We start from the raw sequence: 26,044 nt of genomic DNA on the forward strand, positions 1-26,044 counted from the left end.
TTCAGTAAAGACCTCCAGTAATCTAGGAAAAATACAGTCCCCATATTTGCTATAAAATTCATATGGAAGCCCGTCTGAACCAGGAGTAGAATTAGGTGAACATAATTTAATAGCTCCCTCAAGTTCCTTAATTGAGACCTCCAGTTCTAATGCTTTCTTTTGGTTCTCAGTAATAGTTGAAAAGTTAATCCTATCTAGGTAGAGATCTATCTTATCGTCTGTAATATTAGAATCAGCCTTATACATATCAAGAAAATAATCAAAAAAGGCCTTCTCCACCGGACCCTGACCAGTAACTGTTCTACCATCCCTCACTCGAACCTTCTCTATATGTTTTTTAGGTTGTTGATTGGAGATTACTCTGGAGAGTAGCCTACCGGGTCGCCCAGAATCAGTAAAATATTTTTGCCCTTTAAAGAAAAGATTCTGTTGAGCTTTATCCAGTAAAAAATTAGCATATATTTGTGTGGCTTTTTGCATATTTTCCCTATTTTTCTCAATCTTATTTATATGGAAGGATTCTGTCGCTAAGATCACATGTTTCTCTAGATTTTTCTGTTTTTTTCCATATTCTCTTCTAAGATTCGTGATATTACTAACCATCAATCCCCTCATGTACGCCTTAAAGGTATCCCATACCACTTGAATTTTTGCTGAGCCGTCGTTGATATCCCAGAATCGGCCTATTTCATTTCGAATTATTTCATGTGTCTTTATGACTGATAGCCAGTAAGGGTTTAGTCTAAAGGGAGGTTTTGATATATATCTATCCTGAGAGAAGCATAATTCAAGTACTAACGGGGAGTGATCAGATATTGACCTTGTTTCATATTTCATTCGTTTTATCAATTTCATATATTTGCTATTTATCAGTACTAGGTCAATTCTAGACAATGATTTACCTGCTTTACTAAAACATGAAAAAACCCTTTTCCCCTGTCCCAGATATTCCCAAGCGTCCTCAAATCCAGCCTCCAGGCAGAACCGTGCGAGGGGGGACCCCTGGACCGTACTGTCACCCCTAGCACTCATAGAGACCCTATCACGTAAAGGATCGATAACACAATTAAAATCACCAATAATCAATGTTGGACATTCTGGCCATTTATCCATGAATAATAGAAGAGAGTTAAGAACCAGAAGAGAAAATGGCGGAGGGATATAGACAAAGGCCAAAATACATAACTCTCCCCCTAACCTGCAATATAGAAAAATAAATCTTCCCTGTTGGTCAACAGAGGATGCCTCACAAACGAAGTCAATAAGTCTATGTATCAACACCGTAACACCTCTCGAGTAATTGGAGAGGGTAGAATGATACGTATGCACAGCCCATCCCCTGTCGACCACTCTAGTGGTCTCCTCAGTAAGATGGGTCTCGAGCAAACATACTATTGCTGGTAGATGGGCCTGAGTCAAGTCAAAAACCGCTTGTCTCTTACCTCTTTCCCCCAAACCACGTACATTCCAAGAAAAAATTCTAATCATCGTCATCAACAATGCATAGTATATACCAAACTGTGGACATGCTATACTAACTCTGAACCTATGGCATACTATATACTAAACTGAGGACATGCTATACTAACCCTGAACCTACTGCATAGTATATACCAAACTGTGGACATGCTATACTAACTCTGAACCTACTGCATAGTATATACCAAACTGTGGACATGCTATACTAACTCTGAACCTACTGCATAGTATATACCAAACTGTGGACATGCTATACAAACTCTGAACCTACTGCATAGTATATACTAAACTGAGGACATGCTATACTAACTCTGAACCTACTGCATAGTATATACCAAACTGAGGACATGCTATACTAACTCTGAACCTATGGCATACTATATACTAAACTGAGGACATGCTATACTAACCCTGAACCTACTGCATAGTATATACCAAACTGTGGACATGCTATACTAACTCTGAACCTACTGCATAGTGTATACTAAACTGTGGACATGCTATACTAACTCTGAACCTATGGCATACTATATACTAAACTGTGGACATGCTATACTAACTCTGAACCTACTGCATAGTATATACTAAACTGTGGACATGCTATACTAACTCTGAACCTATGGCATACTATATACTAAACTGAGGACATGCTATACTAACCCTGAACCTACTGCATAGTATATACCAAACTGTGGACATGCTATACTAACTCTGAACCTACTGCATAGTATATACCAAACTGTGGACATGCTATACTAACTCTGAACCTACTGCATAGTATATACCAAACTGTGGACATGCTATACAAACTCTGAACCTACTGCATAGTATATACTAAACTGAGGACATGCTATACTAACTCTGAACCTACTGCATAGTATATACCAAACTGAGGACATGCTATACTAACTCTGAACCTATGGCATACTATATACTAAACTGAGGACATGCTATACTAACCCTGAACCTACTGCATAGTATATACCAAACTGTGGACATGCTATACTAACTCTGAACCTACTGCATAGTGTATACTAAACTGTGGACATGCTATACTAACTCTGAACCTATGGCATACTATATACTAAACTGTGGACATGCTATACTAACGCTGAACCTACTGCATAGTATATACTAAACTGAGGACATGCTATACTAACTCTGAACCTACTGCATAGTATATATCAAACTGTGGACATGCTATACTAACTCTGAACCTATGGCATACTATATACTAAACTGAGGACATGCTATACTAACCCTGAACCTACTGCATAGTATATACCAAACTGTGGACATGCTATACTAACTCTGAACCTACTGCATAGTATATACCAAACTGTGGACATGCTATACTAACTCTGAACCTACTGCATAGTATATACCAAACTGAGGACATGCTATACTAACTCTGAACCTATGGCATACTATATACTAAACTGAGGACATGCTATACTAACTCTGAACCTACTGCATAGTATATACTAAACTGTGGACATGCTATACTAACTCTGAACCTACTGCATAGTATATACCAAACTGTGGACATGCTATACTAACTCTGAACCTATGGCATACTATATACTAAACTGAGGACATGCTATACTAACCCTGAACCTACTGCATAGTATATACCAAACTGTGGACATGCTATACTAACTCTGAACCTACTGCATAGTATATACCAAACTGTGGACATGCTATACTAACTCTGAACCTACTGCATAGTATATACCAAACTGTGGACATGCTATACAAACTCTGAACCTACTGCATAGTATATACCAAACTGAGGACATGCTATACTAACTCTGAACCTATGGCATACTATATACTAAACTGAGGACATGCTATACTAACCCTGAACCTACTGCATAGTATATACCAAACTGTGGACATGCTATACTAACTCTGAACCTACTGCATAGTGTATACTAAACTGTGGACATGCTATACTAACTCTGAACCTATGGCATACTATATACTAAACTGTGGACATGCTATACTAACTCTGAACCTACTGCATAGTATATACTAAACTGAGGACATGCTATACTAACTCTGAACCTACTGCATAGTATATACCAAACTGAGGACATGCTATACTAACGCTGAACCTACTGCATAGTATATACTAAACTGTGGACATGCTATACTAACCCTGAACCTACTGCATAGTATATACCAAACTGTGGACATGCTATACTAACTCTGAACCTACTGCATAGTATATACCAAACTGAGGACATGCTATACTAACTCTGAACCTATGGCATACTATATACTAAACTGAGGACATGCTATACTAACCCTGAACCTACTGCATAGTATATACCAAACTGTGGACATGCTATACTAACTCTGAACCTACTGCATAGTGTATACTAAACTGTGGACATGCTATACTAACTCTGAACCTATGGCATACTATATACTAAACTGTGGACATGCTATACTAACTCTGAACCTACTGCATAGTATATATCAAACTGTGGACATGCTATACTAACTCTGAACCTACTGCATAGTATATACTAAACTGTGGACATGCTATACTAACCCTGAACCTACTGCATAGTATATACCAAACTGTGGACATGCTATACTAACTCTGAAACTATGGCATACTATATACTAAACCAGGGCTCGACAAATCCCGGGCGCCAGGTCGCCATGGCGACCAGGAATTTGGTCCTGGCGCCTTGGGTATTTGCCATGGCATGAAAATATAATGCAAAATAGGCCCAGCACTCCAGCAGCCAGACGGGCGCAGTATCTCTAAGTTCACAGTAGACGCGGCGTCACGCACGAGTCCGTGTCTGGTAGGTCCGCCCCTCCCGCTTCCCGCCACAGACAACAGTAAAGAGGATCGCTACTGCCTCAGGCTCACTGCAGTTAAGAGGACCGCTACTCGCACAGTCTGTCCTGGTCCTTCCTTACCGCTTCCCCTGTGTTCTAATGGGCCCCTTACACAGTCCATGTTCCGCTGGCAGTCACAGTCCCTGCTTGCAGCCTAGAGCGCTTCTGTCCGCTAGGTGCTGGTTGATTTGCTAGCTAGCCGTGCACCCAGCAGAGGAACTTGAGCCGGCTGTGCTGCGGGACTATTGTTGCTGCTGGCCTTGCTGTGACCTGACCTGACTGCCGTGACTGCGAACCAGCATCACCCTCCAGACACCAGTCATCCTGCAGAGAGAGTGACTTATCGTCTCCTCCAGGATTCAGTTTGTTTGAAGATCTACTCTGCCTGCCGCTATGCCACACAGCAACAGCAAGTGCACAGTAAGTTAGCAGCAGTGTGCACTGAAATGCCAAAGTTCAGAGTTGGGGGCAGACAGCAGGCACAGTCCATATGGAGGGGCTAAGGTGGCACTGGCACAGTTCATAAAGGGGGGCTATGGTGGCACCTCCTTATGAACTGTGCTTGCTGTCTGCTTATGTGCACCAAGCCACCACTATTTTGAACTGTGCTTGCCGCTGTGCTGCCTATTATATAGTGTGACACCATAGCCGCCTTCCCTCCCATACAGCTTTAGGCTCCATTCACACGTCCGCAAAATGTGTCCGCATCCGTTCCGCAATTTTGCGGAACAGGTGCAGACCCATTCATTCTTTATGGGGACGGAATGGATGCGGACAGCACACAGTGTGCTGTCCGCATCCGAATTTGCCGTCTGCAACTACGCAAAAAGATAGAGCATGTCCTATTCTTGTCCGTAGCTTGCGGACAAGAATAGGCATTTCTATGGGGGTGACGGGCTGGTGTGTTGCGGACCTGCAATTCGCTGGTCCGCAACACACCACGGACGTGTGAATGCAGCCTTATGAGGTTAAAAAAAAAAACTGGCTCCTAACCTTTTTAGCTGGCTCCTAGATTCAAAGGAAATTTGTCGAGCCCTGTACTAAACTGAGGACATGCTATACTAACCCTGAACCTACTGCATAGTATATACCAAACTGTGGACATGCTATACTAACTCTGAACCTACTGTATAGTATATACTAAACTGTGGACATTCTATACTAACTCTGAACCTACTGCATAGTATATACTAAACTGAGGACATGCTATACTAACCCTGAACCTACTGCATAGTATATACCAAACTGTGGACATGCTATATACTAACTCTGAAGCTATTGCATACTAGATGCTAGCTCTGAACTCTGCACTAGCTTATACTAACTCGTGACTCCTGTAATTCTGGGAGTCCCTCCTTGCCATCAGTAAAACTAATTGGATGGATAGCGGTAAATGATTTTGTTACCCCAAACTCTCCGCCTAAGACTGAGAGTGACGCCTGGGGTACATACTGAGTAACCGCGAATCCCACAGCCAAACACAAGGGTGGTGGGATAATGGTGGATGTCCATTGCTTCCGCAGTTGAGATCCTAACTGATCAACTAGGTGCGTTACAATCTGTTACTGTAGGGGAATCTGGGAGGTTGTAGTCAATAAGTGCAGGGGTGTGATTAAAGAATTCTTTTTGTTTGTCTTTTTAATAAAAATTTTAAAACGTTTTATCTTTAGGTGACTTGAACATGCACTCATCAGATCGCTTTTGCCATGGACTGCAGTGGTTTGTTATTTCAGTCTATGGGATTATTGATGTTTGCCTGTTGAGCCCTGTCTGAAGCAGGTTTCTATAGGAACTTTGCCATAGTGGCCCAAGAGCCTACTGAGCACATCCCGCATCTGGTAAATAACCCTCCAGATACCATGGTTGCAATTAACCATGGCTTCTGAGAAATCTGCACTTTCCTATCCGGTTAAATAAATCAAAGAAAACAACAGGAATGCAAACTAGACACAATGTATGCACTTTTAGAATCTATTAAAGGGAACCATTTTTCTAATGTTTGTGAGTAAAAATGTGGGGTGAACGAGGCCTAAGTGCATGTAGATGGCTGCACTTGTACTTTCCTTGGTTTAAGTTAAGTACATGTATAGCCTGGCAATGAGCAGTAAATTGATTGCAGTTACTATAGTCTGTCCTCCCCCGTCTGAGCACCCTAAGGCCCCTTTCACACCAGCGAGTTTTCCGTTTTCTATTGTGTCAGAGGAAACGGATCCGTCCCCATTGACTTACATTGTGTGTCAGGACAGATCCCTCTTGCTCCGCACCACATCGTGGACAGAAAAACGCTACTTGCAGCGTTATTCTGTCCGCAATGGGAGCACAACCAAACGGAACGGAATACATTCTGGTGCGTTCCGTTTTGTCCCCATTGACAATGAATGGGGACGAAACTGAAGCGTTTTCTTCCGCCATTGAGAGCTTATGATGGATCTCAATAGCGGAATTTAAAACGCACATGTGAAAGTAGCCTAAATTAGGTGCATGTCTGGCCCTGTGTGCTCCAGAAAGTCCAAAGCTATGAGACTGCACGGTTTCTGCCATAAGTTCTAATGTCATGCCCCCATTTCACAAAAGTGGTGAGCCCATAAAGTTGTACATTTTTTGCACAAATGGTACTTATGTAAAGAATTTAAATTTTTTATTTATTAATTTTTTTTACATCACATTTCTGACACATGGGATTGATAAATTCCCAACATGAGTTTTTGTTTTTGTTGCTGATTAAAAAGCTGTTTATTTTTTAGCATTTCATAGTTTTTTTTGTTTGTTTTTTAACACAATAGATTAGTATTTTTTTCCTTTACGTCTATAGAGAAGTCAGTGTGGAAGGAAGCCAGAAATATGGTATATGTAGAGCATGTTATGCTTTGAAACTAAAAGAATCATAGAAACGCTCAAAAAGGACAGGAAAAAAGCTTTGTAGTTCGTTTTATGAAATACTATACTATAAAGTTTGTTTGGTTGTATTAGAACCTGTTTTATTCATCTCTCCACAAAAGCCAGGTAACATCTTGACAAAGGGCAACTTGATATAATTCAGCAGGTCGGGAAACACTGAATCACTATCTCTGGCGTTCTGAAGAAATCCCATGCACCATAACAAACAAAACCGCTAAGTGTCCCTCCATCTGTAATTTCATTATATTCACATTTCAAACTGTGTTCTTCAGTGCTAGTAAAGTGGTAAATCAGTACTGGATATATTTCCAGACTTTGCTGTATAAGGGTCCATTCACACGTCCATTCACAAATTGCGGATTCGCAAAACACGGACACCGGCAATGTGCAGTCGCCGGCACTCTCATAGAAAATGCCTTTTCTTGTCCGCAATTGCGGACAAGAATAGGACATGTTCTTTTTTTTTTGCGGAATGGAAATGCGGATGCGGACAGCACATTCCTGCCCATTGAAAATGAATGGGTCCACACCTGTTCAGCAAAATTGTGGAACGGATGCGGACCCATTTTGAGGACGTGTGAATGGACCCTTCAAGGCTCCAGATGGCGACCAAAATGGTCGCAAATGCAACTTAAAATTGCTTTGTAGTCTTGTCGCCATTTGCGCCTAGACCAGCCGCTGCTCTGCCTGTCACACACTAATAACTGACATGGCACGTGCTACTGTCAGCGCGTGCCATGTTCTTCTCCACAGCACAGGGTAGAAGGAGGCAGTCCCTCCCCCCTGCACCGCTGCTGCCACCAGTAGGCTGTTAGAAGCGAGGAGGAGGGGAGCGGCTGTGGCCACTGCGCCACCAATAAATATTGTCTATGCTTAATACAAACGCAGGCTGCGCTAGGGGTGGCGGCCATATCCCATACCCGGCACCCAGCCTCTGACTGTGCGCTGCAATCTGCCGCAATTAACCCCTCAGATGCAGCACCCGAGGGGTTAATAGCGGCGGATCGCAGCGCACAGTCATAGAGGCTGGGTGCCGGGTATGGGATATGGCTGGCACCAGCAGCGCAGCCTGCGTTTGTATGAAGTATAAACTATATTCATTGGTGGCGCAGTGCACCAAACACCCCCCCCAGTATTATAAAGCAGAATCATTGGTGGCGCAGTGCGCCCCCAACCCCCTCAAGTATTATTATCATTGGCAGTGGCTGTTCCGATCGGAGCCCCAGCAGTGTAATCCTGGGCCTCCGATCGGTTACCATGGTAGCCAGACGCTATTGAGGCCCTGGCTACCATGGTAGGCTCCCTGCTGCTGTGTGTACTATGTACAGAGTAGCAGGGAGAGTGTGAAGTCCTGTTCACCTTAATAGAGCTCTATCAGGGTGAATAGGACAAGGGATGAAAGAGCCCAGGTTCTAGACCCTAAGGGGGGAAAATAGTTATTAACTAAAAAGTAAAAAAAACAAAAAAAAAAACACACCAAAATATTACGTTTAAATCACCCCCTTGCCCAATTTTACATAAAAAATATATAAACAATAAAAAAAATTACATATCGCCAGTCCTGAAAAAGTGCGAACTATAAAAATATTTTGAAATATCTCCTATGCAGTGAACGCCGTAACAGGAAAAAAAAAAAAAAAAAAAAATTGCAATTTGCCCTTTTTTTTGTCACCTTGTCCCGACAAAAATTAGGTTAGGATTGTTCTATTTTGGTCCAGACGTTCCATAAAATGTGGAATGCACTCAGCTTTTTTTGGTGTTTTATTATTTTTCACGTGGTATCGAGTACCGCAATACTTTTTGTGGTGTTGAAATAGTCACAATTTTGGTATTGTGACAACAAGATATGTGTTTTTTTGTTTGTTTGTTTTTAGTATACCGTAATTATATGTACTTTAAATTTGGCTCCTAAATTTTTCAGGTTAGGAGCCAATGGCTCCTTGATATTTTTTTTTGTCTGGAGCCCTGATCCTTTTAGAGGGAGCAGCGCACAAAAACGCTGGATATAGAAAAGCTAGGCTATAAATAGTTGTCCACACTAATCTCCCAGCAGCCAGATATCCCCACCAGCAGGGCTTGGCAGCTATCCATTTACAGCTACAGAGTTACTTTGTCCTTTGGCAGGGTTCTGCCTTGTTGTGCTACTCGGAAGCAAGAAATCTGCTAAAGCCAACCTCATTAGATCTGTGTGAACAGGCCCTTGTTGTTTATAACCGTCCTGTGTGTGTGTGTGTGTGTGTGTATATATATATATATATATATATATATATATATTTGTATTGAGAAATTCTTTTTGCTTTCCTCTTTTGTCAGGCTCTACATATAGACCCTGATTTATCATACCTTCACTCCAGAATTCTGGCATCAAAAAGTCGCAAAATAGGGCTTTCTTTTTAGACTCGCTTGCACAAAATTTTGTGACTTTTTGCTTTTTTACACCACTGACTCCAGTTTTGTAATATGGGTGGAAAAGTGGGTGTGGTTAGCTATGGTAATGAGTTTCATTTCAGATTTATCACTGTGACTTTTTTTAAAAGTCGCAATCTGACTCCAGGAGGAGGGTGGAGTAGGAAAACTGGAGTAGCTTCTCTAGACAGAAGCGTTAGGTTTTAGTACAAGCCAAATTTATCAAACAACCGGTGACATTTGATAAATGTACTCCAAAGCAGACTCAAGCAAAAGTGACTTCCAATATTCTCCTCATGATCAATTCCCCCCATAGTGTGTGTCTGTATATATGTGTGTGTGTGTGTGTGTGTGTATATATATAATATATATTCATATATATATCACTGAGCAAGCACTCTATAGGGTCGATGTTGAGGAGGGTGAGGAAAGTGAACTAGCTGGGTAACAGTTAGAAAGCGGTGTAGAGGGAAGAGTGCCAGGGAGGCTAGCCCTGATCTGTCAACCCCAACAAGTTTGCACGTTTGGCAGATGAGGGGGATGTCTGTTCAGAGAGTGCACTGCTGCAGCCGGACACTTCCTCTGCCAATCAGGGGAATGTCAGCTCCAGTAAGCAGAGGACCTGGAGAGCAGGGCAGGTGAGGGAGGTGCTATTATTGGGAGACTTAATTATTAGGGGTACATATAGGGCAATCTGTCACAAAGACCAGGATCGTCAAACGGTGTGTTGTCTTCATGGCGCTCGAGTTCGACAAATCAGGTTGACAGATTACTGGGAGGGGCTGGAGAAGATCCAGCGGTCATGGTCCATATCGGAACCAATGACAAAGTTAGAGGTAGGTGGAGTTTCCTTAAAAAATGATTTCAGGGATTTAGGTCAAAAGCTTAGGGAAAGGACCTCAAATGTAGTATTTTCCGAAATACTGCCTGTACCACGAGCCACACAAAAAAGTCAGCGGGAGATTAACAAGTGGCTAAAGAAGTGGTGTAGAAAGGAGAGTTTGGGTTCCTGGAGAACTGGGCCGACTTCTGTTGGCTACAGGCTCTATCGTAGGGACGGGCTGCACCTCAATGGGGAAGGGGCAGCTGTGTTGGAGGAGTGTTTAAACTAGGGACCGGGGGGGGGGGGAGGGTAATTACATTATAGGAGGGGAAGATAGTGCAGATAGAGACCAGGGGCAAGGTAATGGGACTGGGGGGAGAAATGGAAGGAGAGACTAGAACAGCTCAGAAGGAAAAGTGTAGGATACAAAATATACATAAACCTCTTAAATGTGTGTATGTATACTAATGCCAGAAGCCTGACTAATAAAACTGGTGAACTGGAATTAGTGATGTGTGAGGAGGACTATGATATAGTGGGAATAACTGAGACATGGCTAGATGATAGCTATGACTGGGTGGTTAATGTACAGGGTTACAGTCTGAAAGGATCGCCAAAACCGGAGAGGGTGAGGGGTTTGCCTTTATGTAAAGTCCTGTTTTAAAGCCCACAGTCCGAGAAGATATAAGTGAGGGACGTGAACATGTGGAGTCACTCTGGGTAGAAATACATGGAGGCAAAAACAATAATTAATTATTAATAGGAGTTTATTATAAACCACCCAATATACCAGAGTCCACAGAAAATCTACTACTAAACGAGATAGACAAGGCGGCAAATCATAATGAGGTGGTTATTATGGGGGACTTCAGCTACCCAGATATAGACTGGGAAACTGAAACTTGTACATCTCATAAAAGAAACAGATTCTTGGCAATAACCAAAGACCAACTGGTTCAGGACCCGACTAGAGGGACGGCCATACTGGACTTAGTATTAACCAATAGACCTGACAAAACAGATATGCAGGTCGGGGGATAACCTTCCAATTATCATTCAAAAGTGTTTCTTCAGGGAGGAACAAAAATAACAAACTTCAAAAAAGCAAAATTTGGCCAACTAAGAGAGGCCTAAATAACTGGGACAAAGTCCTCAAAAATAAAAATACAGCCACAAAATGGGATAATGGGATATTTTTTTTAAAGCATCCTAAATGCAAATTGTGAGAGGTACATACCTTATGGAAATAAAAGGTTAACCTCTTCCGGACACATGACGTACCAGTACATTTTCCCCAAATAAAGTAAAAAAAAAAAATAGACATATTGGTTATCGCCGCGTCCGTATCGACTGGCTCTATAAACCTATCACGTGACCTCAGATGAACACCGTAATTTTTTTTGTCACCTTACATCACAAAAAGTACAACAGTAAGCTATCAAAAAAGCATATGCCCAATAGTACCAATCTAACAGTCACCTCATCCCGCAAAAAATGAGCCCCTACCTAAGACAATCGCCCAAAAACTGAAAAATCTATGGCTCAGAATATGGAGACACTAAAACATCATTTAAAAAAAGAAAAAAGCTGTTATTGTGTAAAAATTACATAAATAAAAAAAAGTGTACATATTAGGTATCGCCGCGTCCGTATAGACCGTCTATAAAAATATCACATGACCTAACCCCTCAGGTGAACATCGTAAAAAAAATAAAAACGGTGTAAAAAAAAAAAGCCAGATGGCATACATCCTCGTATCCTAAAAGAATTAAGTAATGGCATAGCCAGACCCTTATTTCGCCTCAGCTTCGTCTTGCACCTCCCGACGAAGCTGAGGCGAAACGCGCGTCGAGGTTCCTATCCTGACCTGTGCCTGCTGTTTTCACCACCCATCATGTCTTATGGTATTCTAATGCTTTGATTTCTATTTGTAGTCATTTGCTGGGCTCCTGTATATCCTTTATTATAAGGTTTTGTGCATTATTATCTTCTCTCCCTCCATTGCTAGATTCTAGCGTCTGCTTTATTTTTCCTTAACTGCATTTTGAGTTGAGCTTTGCCTAGTGGTTAATGTACCAGGGTGATGACCATATGCTTTTACTTCACAATAGCAGCATCATTAGTGCTACTTTATGTGGAATCACCCTAATATACACCATCGGCATACTTGACATGTCCTCCATCTTTTGGTGGGTAGCAGCGGCATAGGCCGGTGGATTGCGGGATCCAGTTTCCTGCTGGTTCTTCATTTTTTGGGTAGTTCTAATATTTTATAAATCATGATATATTTATTACAATTAAATAAATTATATTTTTGGAATATTTTGGGCATTCTTTTGTTGTTTGTTCTTTAACAACATTATAGGTTTGTATGGTTTCTTATCCCTTGCCCTGACTAATAGTTTGTTCATTGAGGCGTTCTTTTTGGCTCTATAAAGTAATAACTGGGAATGGGGGGGGGGGGGGGGGGAGAGATACAGTACTCTGAAAGATTATCAACATTGGGGTTATTCACTTTAGAAAGAAGACTACTGAGGGGAGATGTAATTACTATGTATAAATATATCAGGGGTCCGTACAGAGATCTATCCCGTCATCTATTTATTCCCAAGACTGTGACTGTGATTTGTACACAAACATAGAAAAGGATTCTTTACGGTAAGAGCAGTGAGACTATGGAACTCTCTGCCTGAGGAGGTGGTGATGGTGAGTACAATAAAGGAATTCAAGAGGGCCTGGGTGTATTTCTGGAGCGTAATAATATTACAGGCTATAGCTACTAGAGAGAGATGGTTGATCCAGGAATTTATTCTGATTGCCTGATTGGAGTCGGGAAGGATTTTTTTTCCCCTTAAGGGAGGAAAATTGGCTTCTACCTCACTTTTTATTTATTTTTTGCCTTCTCTCGATCAACTTGCAGGATAACAGGCCGAACTGGATGGACAGATGTCTTTTTTCAGCCTTATATACAATGTTACTATGTTACACACACAAGTGTTTGGTTGTAGGTCCTTTTGTAGCATTTGCATGTTACGACTCAGTGGTGAGCTACACACACCAGTGAGGATTTTCATGTAGAAATTCATTTTCACCAGTGTTAAAAGGATTTGTCCGCTTTTTGGAGGAACCTGGACAACACAAAGGATTCACCTGCAATAAAGAAGTGATCAACCTGGCAGACCCACTTCGGTTCTTCCCGGCGGGTTCTGTTTATCCGGCTGCAGCTGTCAAGTCATGTCGACAACATGTTACTGCTGCAACCAATCACTGGCTTCTGCTTTCCTCTTTTGTCTCGCCAGGCTTTACATATAGTAAATCTATATATAATGGCAAGTATAAGTAATGATCACTTCTTTATTGCAGGCAGATCCCTTGTGTTGTCTAGTTTCTTCCTAAAACATCCCCTTTAAGTGATCATTTTATTGTTGATGATATTAGGTACTGTTCACACTGCAGTCATGGTGTGGCTTGCCTGTTTGGCTTGGCCGAGCATGCATGTTTCCTCACTGGAGAAAAGGAAATAAATAAAAAGCAGCCAGACAGCTATGGCAGTAGCTTACCAAGAACAAAAGGTTTGGGCATGTTGAAATCCAACTGCCCAATCCTTCTTTCCCTCGGAATCTGCCATCAATGAAGTCAGGACGCCCCAGTACACGTTAGATATTTGGCTAATCTAACAACATCTCCTCAATGGTGTATGCCCTGGTGAAGAGTAGGTAGAATTTATTCCGGATAGCGCCTTACAATATGTTACATGTTTTCTGTCTCCGTTAGGCAGCAACAACACGTCCAGTTATATATACAGTATATCTGTATACAAAGGGAACACTGTTACATCTACCTAGTGTGGGGTTCACACATACTTCACTTTTCTACAAATATCCGATATGACACCTTTCCAGTGAGATGATTAGCACCTCACTGTAGATGCGAGGCCTGGCAGGCGTGGGGCAAAGTTATGTCACAGCTTGCAGGAATCTATGTATAGGGAAGTTGCTTATTAAGACCTCATGCACATGACTGTATTTTTGTTCCTCATCTGATCTACATTTTTTGTGGATCGAATGTGGGCCCATTAATTTCAATGGGGCAGCAAAAAATGCAGACGGTGGTGTGTTGTCAGCATCTGTGTGTCCATGCCTCATAGAGTATGTCCTATACTTATTTGTTTTGCAGACAAGCATAGGACATTTCTACTGAAAGAAATAAAATGGTGGCTGGTGTTCGTGTTATGTGGATCCGCTGTTTGTGGACTGGAAAACACATACGTTCATGTGCATGATGTCTAAATAATATGGTACATTTCATACCTTTTAAGCAGGTAAAGTGTATGAGGGCCGTTTACAAAGGCCGGCATTTTACTCCGGTCTTTGCTTCCCATTTGTGCTGTCGAAGGATTCGCCTCATTTATGCCGAGGTGTGCACCTTCGGCAGCCCGTACGCCTAGTGTAAAAACTACTCCAGCCCCTGACTGGAGATTTTTTTTTTTGGGAACATTTACACCTGTTTCCAGGTTTCTTGCGTTGTGAAGATCCGGCAGGCAGTTCCATCGCCGGAACTGCCTGCCAGATCCGGAAATCCATGTGCAAACAGATAGCATTTGTAGATGGAGCCGGATGCGGATGAAACACCGGATCCGTGTCTCTGGTGTCATCCGGAAAAACGTATTCAGTATTTTTTTTTTTTACATCTTTAAAGGTCTGCGCATGCACCGGATCCATTTCCAGAACACTTGGTGCCGGATTCGGCATTGATGCATTTCAATGGAAAATATTGCAGGACTTGGCATTCCGGAATTTTGGACGGAGAAAATACGGCAGCATGCTGAACTGAAGACATCCTGATGCATACTGAATGGATTGCTCTCCGTTCAGAATGCATTAGGTTAAAACTGAGTAGGTTTTTTTTCCTGTATAGAGCCCCTAGGACTTAACTCGATACCGGAAAAGAATAACGCTAGTGTGAAAGTACCCTTAGTGAATTTGTTGGCCAGGCCTGGTCCCCGTCATGCCCCTGCTATTCCCTCCTTACTCCGAAGTGGCTAGGATGATGTAAAGATGCTCATGTGACAAAATATTTTGACATTGACGTTTAAAAAGTTGCAAAACTGGATCTTAAGAGAGACTTTTTTTTAATGCCAAAAAGTGGTGTACACATTTTTGTAAATGGCCCAATCCCATGTTTCGATGGCCATGTGGAAATCATTGAGCCAGCATAATGGGGCACTGCCTACAGAAGAGTGCCAAGCGTCGGTTTCTACTAATCAGACATTTATGATATTAAATGTTTTTTCTGGGTGTTTAACATTGATGCCCTATCTGTAGGGTGTCTGGCTCCTGACACCCCTGCAGTTTGAGGAGGCTGTGGCGCTCTGGTGAGTGAATGGGGCTAGGTTATAAAAAGCACAGCTGCTATACAATGGATGACGTTGTGCTTAGTAAGCTGCGGGGGTGGCAGAGCCAGACCTCCACCGATCAGATATTGATGACCTCCATATAGAAAAGCGCAGAAATTCTTCTTGTACGTGTACATATATTCATGTTTCTTGCCGCTGCTGCGGAAGTGAATTAACCTGTTCATGATTCCACTGTGCTGCTCGACACCCTTTATGGCCCCCACTTGACTTTGTGCATTTCTAGCTGTGTCTTTGCATATAAATGAGGAGCAGAACCTTATCCATACCCTTTCATGGAAAGTGCTGCTTTTGGGTTGCGCCACATATATCCTGATTCTTCTGCCATTTTGTAGCTTCATTTTCTTTTTATCAATGATGCCCATTATTTTTCCAAGATCTCTTTTGCAATGCTGCTTCCGCATGGTTTTCCTCCATGTTATGCTGCCTCATCTGACTAACATTAACGTATTTGGTGGAAATGCCTCAGATTAGATAATGTAAGGGATGATGAAACAGGTTCTTGATGTACGGCTTCTGTTGTGTTACCAGCTAAGTGCTCTCAGATGAAATTCTCAGATTACTGAATAATATATAAGATGCCACAGCTCTGCAGGGAGGAATGGGTTAAAGTGCAAATGCTGCTGCCACTTTTAAAGAGAACCGGTTGTGGAAAAGCATCATGTTAGAAAACTCAGTAGAATTGTAAGAAAATAATGTGATTTTAAAGTATAACGGCCATATTTTTTTTGGGGGGGGGGGGGGGGGGGGGAAGTATTGGATTGTGGTGATTAATATCTCCTTGGTGGCCCTATTTCAACTTTTCACTGTGTATTCAATTAACCCTTAATTCCACATTTTTGTTCCCTGTACTGCCTACTTTTACCTGTGCTTAAAATTGGGTTGCTAGGCATGGTCCGTCTATGTGTTGAAGGACGCAGAAGCAGGCTGTGTGCAAGGTCACATTACTGACAGCCAGGGACTGAAGGTAAATGATTAAAGCCAGGTCCTCTCCAGCAGCTGATAACAGTGCCTGGGCTGTGTGCACTTCTCCCTGTCCCTGCGCTTGGCAGACGCTCCCTCACTCAGCAGAGCTGGAGAATGCAGAGTGGAAGCAGCGCAGACCAGGGAAGGGAGATCTGCTGTCTGCTCAGTGTATAAATGAAAGCAACATGTGGTAATAGGACCCCTTTATGCTGCAGGAGATTAACCCTTTAGGGGGGGGGGGTGGCTCTGGTTACTGACACTTTTGGGGGGCTATTGTTACTGGCTAGTGAGGGCAGACAGGATTAGCCTCAGGGTGAGGGCAGTGGCGGCCATCTTAACTGAATAGGGAAATTGCAGTTTTATGCAGACTGGTTGCTAAGGGCTGAATCTTATTAAATATGGGGTAAGTCAGTCTAATAGTAACTGATTCTGGAATATCATGTTAATAGTAACTACATATGTGAAAATTGAAATTGGGGTCTAAGTGTGACAGTTATCCTTTAAGTCAATTTAGGCCTGTTTCACACTTGCATTGTTGTTTTCCGGTAATGTGAACCGGCAAAGATTCTCAATACTGAAATGAAACAAAACAGAAACAGTCACTCAGAATTGAGAAAGCTCGTTGGAATTACGAGTGAAATGTTTTCAAGAAATCTACAGTAAATCCAGTTGTCTTGATTTATTCTTTACAGATAAAACAGAAACAGATCAGTCAATAAATACATTGAAAGTCAATGGGTGACAGATCCGTCACCTTTGACTTACATTGTTCTCAGTGACCGATCCGTTTTTCCATCTTTATGTCCGGTCACAAAACGGAATGCTGCCGGAACGGAAGACATCCTGATGTGTCCTGACTGGATCTCTTTCCATTCAGATGCATGAGGACTAAACGGAAACTTTTTTCCTGGTTTTGAGATTCTCTGCCAGATGTCAATACCGGAAAACGGCGCAAGTTTGAAAGTAGCCTTATATATGATATCCTTTTGGCGGTATTCATGTGTTCTCATTTTCTACTATATATTCCGTATATAGCACATCCACAATCATTGGTGCTCACTGTACAATGGGCCCTATTTATAGTTATTGGGGTCCACTGGGTTCTGCCGAGGTCATATTAATGGGACTAATAGCTCTGCATGCAGTTCTGCTTTACCTGTAAATTGAGTGGAATATACGCTAAAGCATCTAGGGCAGATGTGAATGGAGCCTTAGGCCCTTTTCACACAAGCGAGTTTTCCGCACAGGTGCAATGCGTGACGTGAACGCATTGCACCCGCACTGAATCCTGACCCATTCATTTCAATGGGTATGTGTACATGAGTGTTGTTTTTCACACATCACTTGTGCATTGCATGAAAAACGCAGCATGTTCTATATTCTGCGTTTTTCACGTAGCCCTGGCCCTATAGAATTGAATGAGACTTCAGTGAAAAACGCAGTTCATCCTGAAGTAAGTGCGGAACGCGATGCGTTTTTCACTAATGGTTGCTAAGAGATGATGTTTGTAAACCTTCAGTTTTTTATTACACACGTGAAAAACGCATTGCACCCGTGTGGAAAACAACTGAATGCAATCGCAGACAAAACTGACTGAACTTGCTTGCAAAATGGTGCGAGTTTCACTGAACGCACCTGGACCTAATCTGTCACGCTCGTGTGAAAGGGGCCTTCTACATACATGTGCATTATTCTAGGGTGCTCCTACATGAGGATGTTCATTCCCGATCATTGCCCTCTAATCTGAGCTGCCGTTACATGTACCGCGATCATCCTTATCACTTGTCCCTATACAGATCCATTATTTACACCGAGTGATGTGCTGCTGACAAATGAAGATACAGTTTGGTGCAGCGTGAACAATAATGATCATTGAGTGTTTGATGGATGGTTTGTGGGGTGATCAGCAGCACCTATACATTCAGGGGTCAATTATCAGGAATATGTGGTCATAGTAATGTTCATTCCCAATGAGTACCCAATTCTTGGCCCATGTCAAAAGGCCCTTGAATTCGGTCTAAAGTTTTCTGCATGATGATGCCCTGCTAGGAAGTTATCCAGAGTTGACAAAAATGAAGGCAATTTTTATCAACAAATCTTTACTCCAAAAATGATTTATCTAAGGCTACTTTCGCACTTGCATTGTTTGATTCCGGCAGGCAGTTCCGTTGCAAACGCATGTCATTTTTTCTGACTGATCAGGATCCTGATCAGTCTGAAAAATGCCTGATCAGTCAGAAAAATGCATTGCAATGCCGGATCCGTTTTTCCGGTGTCATCAGGCAAAACGGATCCGGTATTAATTTTTTTTCTCATTTTTAAAGGTCTGCGCATGCATGAAAAAAAATGCCAGATCCGGCATTCGGGCAAGTCTTCTTCTTTTTTTTTTCCGCCGGAGATAAAACCGTAGCATGCTGCGGTTTTCTCTTTTGCCTGATCAGTCAAAATGACTGAACTGAAGACACCCTGATGCATGCTGAATGTATTACTCTCCATTCAGAATGCATGGGGATATGCCTGATCAGTTCTTTTCCGGTATAGAGCCCCTGTGACGGAACTCTATGCCGGAAAAGAAAAACGTTAGTGTGAAAGTAGCCTAATTCTCTTTTGCATACTGATATCCGACTTGTCACTGAAAACAAAAAACCCTATTTCAGTTTATAATGTATCTCCCTCTCTTAGCTTCTTTCTGCATATAAAGGGTACATTCACAACATACACGGTCAGTTTTTCATGGCCTTTTTGCATCAGTTTTAAAGTTCTTTTTTGTTTTTGTTTTTTAATTCCAACTCCTGCAGTGCCCACAGTATATATTAAGGACGACCCCCCATCCCACATAATGCCCTCTTATTATAAACCTGAGTTCAGGAAATTGTTTTTTTTATAGTACGTACAAATTTATGATGTTTTTGTGCGAAGTCTCACGAGACTTTGTGAAGACATAACTTCGGCTCATCGCAGCCAAACAAAGTTTTATGCGGATAGACTTTGTTCATCCCTAGTCGTATGCGTGCAAGTAGATAAGGTGAGTTCGTTTTTTATTTTATTTAACCCCGAAAGGCCGTTTTTCCCTAGTGTATCTGTTAAACAGTTGTTAGACAGTTGCACTTCTGTCTAAACAGCCTTAAAACCAGTCCCGTTGCTTTCAATGGGATCCGCCTGGCCGTGAAACAACACAGATAGGACGCGTCCTCTTTTTTTTGATAGCCGCTATTCACTGGACATTAAAGAAAAAACCATAGACTGCAATAGTTCTAAACATTTTTCCCTGTCATTTTTTTTTTTATATAAACTTTTATTTTATTTTTTTTAGTTATCATACAAAAAGATACATGACAATATACCATTTACAATGCAATAAGATCCAAGTGTCCGTCAGTTCTAGTCCATAAAGCATAGTTAAATATGATTTCATGCAAATACCCATAATTAAATAGATATTGACCAAACTCAGATAGAGGTCTCTCTGCCTGAGGGGGAAGCAGGACCCACCCGGCATTGAAGGGTTTAGAATTACAGATAGAAGGAGACATCTTATTTATTATAATTATCTCTATACTGGGAGGGAGCATAGGCCCGAGGCCCGGGGGGCCCGCCAAGCAGCGAACACGCACCTGCCACGGCCTCTCTCAGACGTAAGCAAGCGCCACGGACAGGACCAAGACCCGTGGGGCGAGTCCTCTGATGCACACCTATCCCATCTGGGGCAGGCTCATAGCGATCTTTAATCGCACCCTTCCATAGAACCGGAGAAGAACAAAAGGGGGTCCAGCAGTCTTCTATCCCAGTGGTATAAAACCCACTCCCAGGATTTCCTGCCTCATCCCCATAAAGTTGGATTAAATGATAATAGCCTGTTTAAGCATGACTCGCATGGGTTCACCGCGGTATCTCGTGAAGAGAGGACACAATCAAAGTGTCACTCAACAATCTCCAGCACTTGAGAAGACAAGAAAAAAACGTAACCAGCCAGCACTGTCTCATTAAGAGAACCGTGCCCAGCATAAACTCCAGTTCATTAAGAAGGGACAAATGACGGGACCCAAACCACACCCGAGTCAGCTCACTGCCCGTGGTAGAAACTCACGTCCAAGAGAAAAAGCCGCATCCCGGGTCACACCCGATGCCCAGACCCCCCAAGGTCCTGAGCCCCGAACCCTCACCAGAATATTAGTCCATAATTTAGATTAATCAAGAATTAACCAATATCCAATGCCGGTAAGTCCTGCCAGCCCCCGGCATTTCAAAAGATGCTCCATTATAGCTTCACATTCTGCATTAATACATTGCATACAAACAAAAAGCCGGACAAATTGGATCTTCCCCCAGCAAATCCCCTACCATACCCCCCCCCCCTCCCCCCACCTTGCAGAGAAAAAAAAAAAAAAAAAAAAGATATATATATATTTAAATTAGTTGATCATATCCCAGTCTTTCCACAATTTATCCCACTTTAAGTAGGAGCCTCGTTGTTTATGCAAGATCTTCTCGTAACTTTTCACCTTCTCAACCAGACCCAACCAGTTATTACAATCTGGAGCGGAGGGGCAAAACCATGCTCTAGAAATGAGAAGCCTGGCCAGAAACATCACCTTAATCAACAATCGACCATTTGCGGGTTGATAATTAACCTCCGATAAATCTCCCAGAACCCATATCCTGGGAGTGAAGGGAACCACAATGTTGAGTTTACGAGCCAGGTTGGTTTGAACCGATCTCCAGTACCTGCTCACCATTGGGCAATCCCAGAACAGATGTAGATGATCTGCCTCGGGTTCACCACAGCGTGGGCAGCCAGAGGAGGTACTAAGTCCTCTCCTATATAACCATATAGGTGTCACATATATTTTGTGCAAAATATTGAATTGTACCACAATGTGATTAAAATTGTGCGAGACCAATGTTAAGCTTTCCCCTATATTCTCCCAGTTCGGAGAGCCCGTCGCTGAGAGCGAGGATGACCAGGCTCTCTGTCCTGGTGAAAGAACGTCAGAAAAAAACTTCTTCATTAAGTGTCTATAACAGTGAGATACTTTAATTCTCGTGACTATTTTCTTGGAAATTAAATCGTGTAAAAATTCTGGAGTTTCTATAATAAAAAGATAGCGATTCACAGTGCTAGAAAGTGCTGACCTTAATTGAAAATATGCATACCAAGCCACCTCACCTAAATTTGCCCCTTGCTTTAAATCCGCAAGGGACAAGATGTGTCCACCACTGACCACTTGATGCAGGTACTGAATATTCTTGGTCCTCCAATACTGGCTGCAACTCAGGTCATTTAAATTCAAAAGCTTTGGATTGTGCCACAATGGAGTACAAATAAGTGATGCCCCAACTCCACACCAGTTCCTTATAATTCGCCAAGACTTTATAGCCATTCTGCAGAAGAGTGTATACCCACTCACTGCATTTAGTAAATAGTCAGACTCAAGTACTGCAAAGAAATCTGCAAAGCCTGAGTCTTTCACCACCCTGCTGCAGAACTGGCTATTTTCCCATTCATTAAACAAGCAGAGTTGGGAGGCCACAAAGTACCCCCTAAAGTAGGGGAGGTTAAGACCTCCCCGATTATAGGGCATAGAAAAATAGAGTACCTTCAGTCTCACACGCTTCCTCCCCCATATTAAGTCATTAAGCATCCGCTCTATCAATCTAAAGTACTTATCTACAATCCATACAGGCGAGTTGCGCAAGATGTATAGAACCTGGGGCAGCACCACCATTTTTATTAATGAAATTCTGTCGGCTCTCGCCGACAGAATTTTTTGCCAAATCTTTATTTTAACCCTCAGCTTTATCAACAGAGGGAGCAGATTGAGTTGAAGATATTCCTGTGGTTTGGCAGAAACTGTTATACCCAGGTACTTTATTGAATCTGAGATCGTTAGCTGGTTGTACCGTTCGCCCCGCAGTTCATCTATGGGGAGGAGAACGGTCTTATCCCAGTTGATCTCGAGACCGGAAGGACCGGAAAAGAGACCAACCAGGTCCATTATGCGAGGAAGAGTCGTATCTGTCTGATGCATAAAAATCAAGATATCGTCTGCATATAATGATACTCGATCCTGATTCCCCATTGTACCAAAACCGGCCACCCTCGGATCCAGCCTAATACTAGCCGCTAGGGGTTCAATGTAAATATTAAATAACAGAGGGGAAAGAGGACAACCCTGACGGGTGCCTCTTCCTAATATAAAGCTCTCTGTAATCATATCATTGATCCTTATCCTAGCGACTGGGGAGTTATATAGGAGCTGTACCATCGCCAAGAATCTTGGGCCAAAGCCCATTTTTTTCATCACCTCCCAGAGAAAGGTCCACTCCACCCTGTCGAAGGCTTTAGTAGCATCCAACGACAGGATGGAGCGGGCGCCACTCCCCGGGGACTGAATATTCATAAATAACCTATGCAAGTTATGATGGGTGCCCCTTCTTGGCATAAAACCATTTTGATCTGGATGAATAATAGTGGAAATAACCCGCGAGAGCCTCCTAGCCAAAATTTTTGATAGTAGCTTAACATCGGTATTTAATAAAGAAATTGGTCTATAGGAGCTCAATTCTGCCGGGTCATTTTTCCCTGTCATTTGAATGAGGCCTAATAGTACCTGAGCAACTAATCACCATTCAGAAAGTGTGTGTGTCATACAGCATGTCTGGTGGGGACAGTGAGGCATGTATTATTTGAGGGGCAAAGGGCATTTGTTTTTATTTTTTTCTAATTTTATTTAGTTTATTTTTTGCAGATTTGACTTAGTCTTTATTTTCTTATGGAGGCACAGGTTAGCAGAGGAACAAATGATCTTCTGTCCCCTACGCCCCCTCTGCTCAGGGCATCCCAGAGATATTGCTATTGACATCGCAGGTTTCTGTAGCAACCACCTGAATGCAGAAGCAGCGCTTCCACATTCCGAAATGCATTGCTTAATAGGAGCGCTGTGCTCAGGAACATGGCTTCTGGCATAGAAACTGTGGCCCATTTAATTCATTTGGCATGAGTGGGAAGGGGTTAAGCAAACCTGTCTCATTCAACAAGCTGCTCTGTTTGTGGGCAACAATGCCAAGCTGATATATAACATGTAATTGATTTCAATATCTTATTCTGGGCTTAGAAATTGAGTGTTCACAATGCTACTTGTCATTGACAGCCCTCGAAAACTCCCAGAGAACTGTCTTATTCTCATTATGTCCGGGTGCAGAACTTCAGGCAAGATGGCTGCCTATTGAAATTAGCTGTGAATGCTTTATGCTCACTGATGTCTTTAATTGCAGTTACAGAATGAAGAAGACCCTGTAGAAAACCCTCAGGCAACACCCGATGCTCCACCTCCATACAGCAGCATTGCTGGAGAGAATGCAGGTGAATAAAATAAAAAATGTCATAGTAATTACTGGCCATCAAAATGTCTAAAGAGATTAAAAAAAGAAAAGAAAGGGGATCGCCTTTAAAGCCCTTACACAGCATACAGACCAGGAGACACAAGCATTAGTACAAAAAGTGTAATCATTGTGATTTCATCTTGCTGCCCCAGAAAGCAAATAATGGTATCCGGACCTAATAGAATTTTTCACAACTGTGGATTTATTAACCGGTTATTAAAATAAGGGTTGTAAAATTCCGAGCAGAACGCTAGGTCGGATCAGCTATTCTGCTGGCGTCAATCTGTATTCCAATAGGAAGGCAGAACTGGTTGAAGACCCTGACCTATGCTTTATACAGAATTCAATCCTATGACGTACTTCCCTAGACATATTAAAGGAAAAACGAGAAACCATGCTCAATAACTCTGCATTGACACGGAGTGCTACACCTAAAGGGAACCTGTCACTAATGCCGAGCAATCTGCGGGCAGCATGTTATAGAGCAGGAGGAGCTGAGCAGATTGGGGTGTAGTTTTATGGGAAAAGTCAGTAAAACTTGTCATTTTTAAAACTCATTGTATTGAACAGGTAAAAATGGTACAGACAATTCTGTCAGCAATGTCATGACATACATGACAGAATCAATAAAAGGTATTTTATGATATGCAAAATCGCACATTAACCACAATGACAGTAGAAAATGTGAGCCACATAACAAACGTAAGCGACATAGGAAGAAACTGAGTAATACATTAAGCACACAAATTGCAGTGATAACCAAAAGACCGTTGTGTCTCCAGTAGTAGATTTGAATAGTCAATGGTCACGAAGAGACATATTGTATTGGAGTCTTAAAGGGAATCAGAAAATTACATATTGTTTAAATCATGTTTTTATGAACATTTTGCAAATAATTTTTGGTGCTCATTTTTCATTGTCCACGTCAGTATCTATATAGACAAAAAAAAAAAAAAATCCTGCAGTTTTCGAACTGTCCACTAAGCCTATTAATAGGCACTACTTGTTGGCCCATACAGATCACTTTACCACAGTTATCTCCTCATCACAGGCATGTTTACAATGACTGATAGCATCTCTGTGTACAGATAACACATGATTCACCATTCACAATAGGTGAATCTCACAAGTCAGTAAGGTCCCCTCCTGATCATTGTATCTATGGCCCATGGGGCTGCCGTAAAGCAATTCTTCAAATACATTCTAAATGCTGTAAAGAACATCTCGGACAAGATGGCCGCCCCCATAATCATTTTCGGAAAAATAGAATAAAATTAAATCTATAATCATAAATTAAAAACAAATTTCAAAAAAGGATATGTGTTGCTGTCTGGTTTTAACTGGCAGAAAAAAAAATTGGTAACACATTCCCTTTTAAGTATGAAGAGACTGAAGGAGCGAGGACCTGATAGAACTGAAGGCATGTGGTTAGTATAGAGTAAGGGGCTAATCACACCCTGCACCCCAAACCTTTTGGCATTTTGAGGGGCATTTCCTATGTTTAAATGTAATTTGCTCAAAAGGTATAACAGAGTTAATAATGACTTTCCATTTAGAAATAGTTAGGGGGCGGGGATCCAGCAACCTTAATGCAGTGGTCTCTAATGAGGAGTACACATAAGGCCAATCGCAAAACTTGTGACCAATCACTGATAACACCTCCCTGTGAACAACTATTAGTGACTGACTGCTATCTGTGTACACACTTACACAGTGTATGCTATCAATCAGTGATAACACCTCCCCCGTGTACGACGATCAGTGACTGACAGCTATCTATGTATACACACTTACACAGAAAATATCAATAACTGATA

The 26,044-nt window shown here is 42.0% G+C and overlaps 1 protein-coding gene across 2 annotated transcripts in view; it reads left to right on the forward strand.

Annotated features, from left to right (window-relative positions):
- NDFIP1 (Nedd4 family interacting protein 1) overlaps positions 1-26,044 on the forward strand; it is a 79,322-nt gene that overhangs the window by 27,138 nt on the left and 26,140 nt on the right. For both annotated transcript variants that reach the window (XM_044280851.1, XM_044280850.1), the window contains exon 2: positions 24,120-24,207. In XM_044280851.1, coding sequence (XP_044136786.1) covers positions 24,120-24,207 — 88 coding nt within the window. The remainder of the gene's footprint in view (positions 1-24,119; positions 24,208-26,044) is intronic.

Source organism: Bufo gargarizans, chromosome 2, assembly GCF_014858855.1.
Source record: "Bufo gargarizans isolate SCDJY-AF-19 chromosome 2, ASM1485885v1, whole genome shotgun sequence".
NCBI lineage: Eukaryota > Metazoa > Chordata > Amphibia > Anura > Bufonidae > Bufo > Bufo gargarizans.